A 1,935-nucleotide genomic window follows, 5' to 3' on the forward strand; every position below is an offset into this window, starting at 1 on the left:
TAATTGTATTTTTTTTGTATATGATGGAGTGGCATCACTATTTTTTTGTGTGTAATATAATAAGTCACCACTCAGTACATGTCTCTTGCTATACATGCTGGGAGTAATTCTCACGATTTGTTCATTTTCTGTGTATATGGACATTGCACAGTAACTTCTCTTCTTTTGACTATACCAAATTTGAATTTAAGAGGCCCCTTAATTTGTCTAAAACCGGCTATGCTGGAGTTGCTGACTCACAGGCACTCACTAATATATGGTATGCAAAAAATATTAGGGCAAATCAATATGCTGAAATGAAAACCCATCTTTGGCATAAATATAACCTCCTTTAAGTAGGGACAGTAGGGATTGTCAGTTTCGGTCGCATCTGCAACACTGGATTAGCCGCCCCCTGCACCTAGAAGCAGCGCAGGATGGACATGTTTTACTCACAATGGAGTTTTAATTTGGGCCCATTGACACTTTGCTGGGTGAGTTGTGTCAATGCAAGTGCATTGTGTCACACTTTAATGTGTGGTGTTTTAATGTGGCCCAATCATTTTGAGTGGACTGCCAATGCATGAAAACGGACACAAAAAAGGACATGTAGTATTTTTTTCTGAAACCGCGCATATACGGTGCATATGCTTTAGAGCTGCAATGCCTTTGTTCGCTGGGGTGCTGCTCAAGATAACCAGCACCACATAACGTGTGTTAAAGTAACCACAAGATAGAGAGATAGATAGATAGATAGATAGATAGATAGATAGAGAGAGAGAGAGGACTAAGCCTGTTCACACTGTTGTGTTGTGGTAACACATACACGTTAACACACGTTACATTAATTTTAATAGCAACCCAACACAGTAAGGCAATCATCATGCATGTAGCGTTAAAAATGGCGCATGTCTGGTTTTTTAGACATTTGGGTGCATAAATGGAATCCACTAAGATGCCAAGGTGTGAATGGGACCTAATAAAAATGGATTAATTCATCAAGGCCCACTCTGTGTTTTGTTTCTTTTGTTCCTGCATTTCCATCATCTGGCTAATACCCAGCCTGCGAATGTTTGACAATACTCCAGTTCAGTATATTCCTGTATATATGGGTATGTGTGAAGCATGGCGACTTACGGAATTATATTTTGAGGAGCTTCTTTTGCTTGCAATAACTGAGAAAGTGCATATCCAGTGGCTTCTAATACCATCACATGAGGAGACTGGAATAGAAACGAGATGATACAGTCGGTTACATTACTCAGTTCTATGTATTACACACTTTGAAGTGATATAATCTATATAGTAAACCTCACCTGTAGGCACACCGCAAAGGCAGGAATCATTCCTTGTACGAGCAGCTGTTGCCTCACTGCCTCACTTTCCACAATAAGGTTACCCAAGGTATATAAACACAGCTCCTAGAAAGACAGATAATAAATACAGATAAATCTATCAACTTCATCCAACACAGACTATTAAAGCCCGCTGTTTAACAAATCAAAATTATAGTGTGGATGGGTAGCTGGCAGCCTCCAGTTCTGATTACAACCCCTCTGCACTGCAATCATTCTGGCCAAACACTGCTAGATTTTCACATGAACATTCATACTAAAAATCTTGCCAGAACATTTGATAATGACATCACAAACTGGACAAATGTCCTCAAAACTTTGTTGGATTCTAACATTCATTTTGGGATTGATTGGAGTTTCCGGAACGAAAACCACATTCACTGTTAGAATTTCGTTCATTCGAGAAAAATGTTCTATCCTGATCTTTTGATTTTTTTTTCGGCACTATGGTCAATAATGATGGTTGATTTGACCCCACTACTATAAGAGAATCGAATTTTACCAAAGCTGGGCATACACTGCACACATTATGGGTCCAAGTCCTGCTGATTTAGCCCCCTGGGACACCAAACCAAACCCCCCCCCCCCCCCCGCACCGCCT

General features: G+C 40.1%; 1 protein-coding gene across 1 annotated transcript in view; it reads right to left on the reverse strand.

Annotated features, from left to right (window-relative positions):
* The window catches only part of TMCO6 (transmembrane and coiled-coil domains 6), a 32,337-nt gene that overhangs the window by 11,123 nt on the left and 19,279 nt on the right, over positions 1-1,935 (reverse strand). Inside the window, exons 6-7 of the mRNA XM_018561898.1 lie at positions 1,296-1,400; positions 1,117-1,202 (exon numbers count right to left, since the gene is read on the reverse strand). Of these exons, the coding sequence (XP_018417400.1) occupies positions 1,117-1,202; positions 1,296-1,400 (191 nt within the window). The remainder of the gene's footprint in view (positions 1-1,116; positions 1,203-1,295; positions 1,401-1,935) is intronic.

The sequence above is a fragment of the Nanorana parkeri genome, unplaced genomic scaffold (assembly GCF_000935625.1).
Source record: "Nanorana parkeri isolate BGI_ZX_2015 unplaced genomic scaffold, ASM93562v1 scaffold550, whole genome shotgun sequence".
In the NCBI taxonomy this organism is placed as follows: domain Eukaryota; kingdom Metazoa; phylum Chordata; class Amphibia; order Anura; family Dicroglossidae; genus Nanorana; species Nanorana parkeri.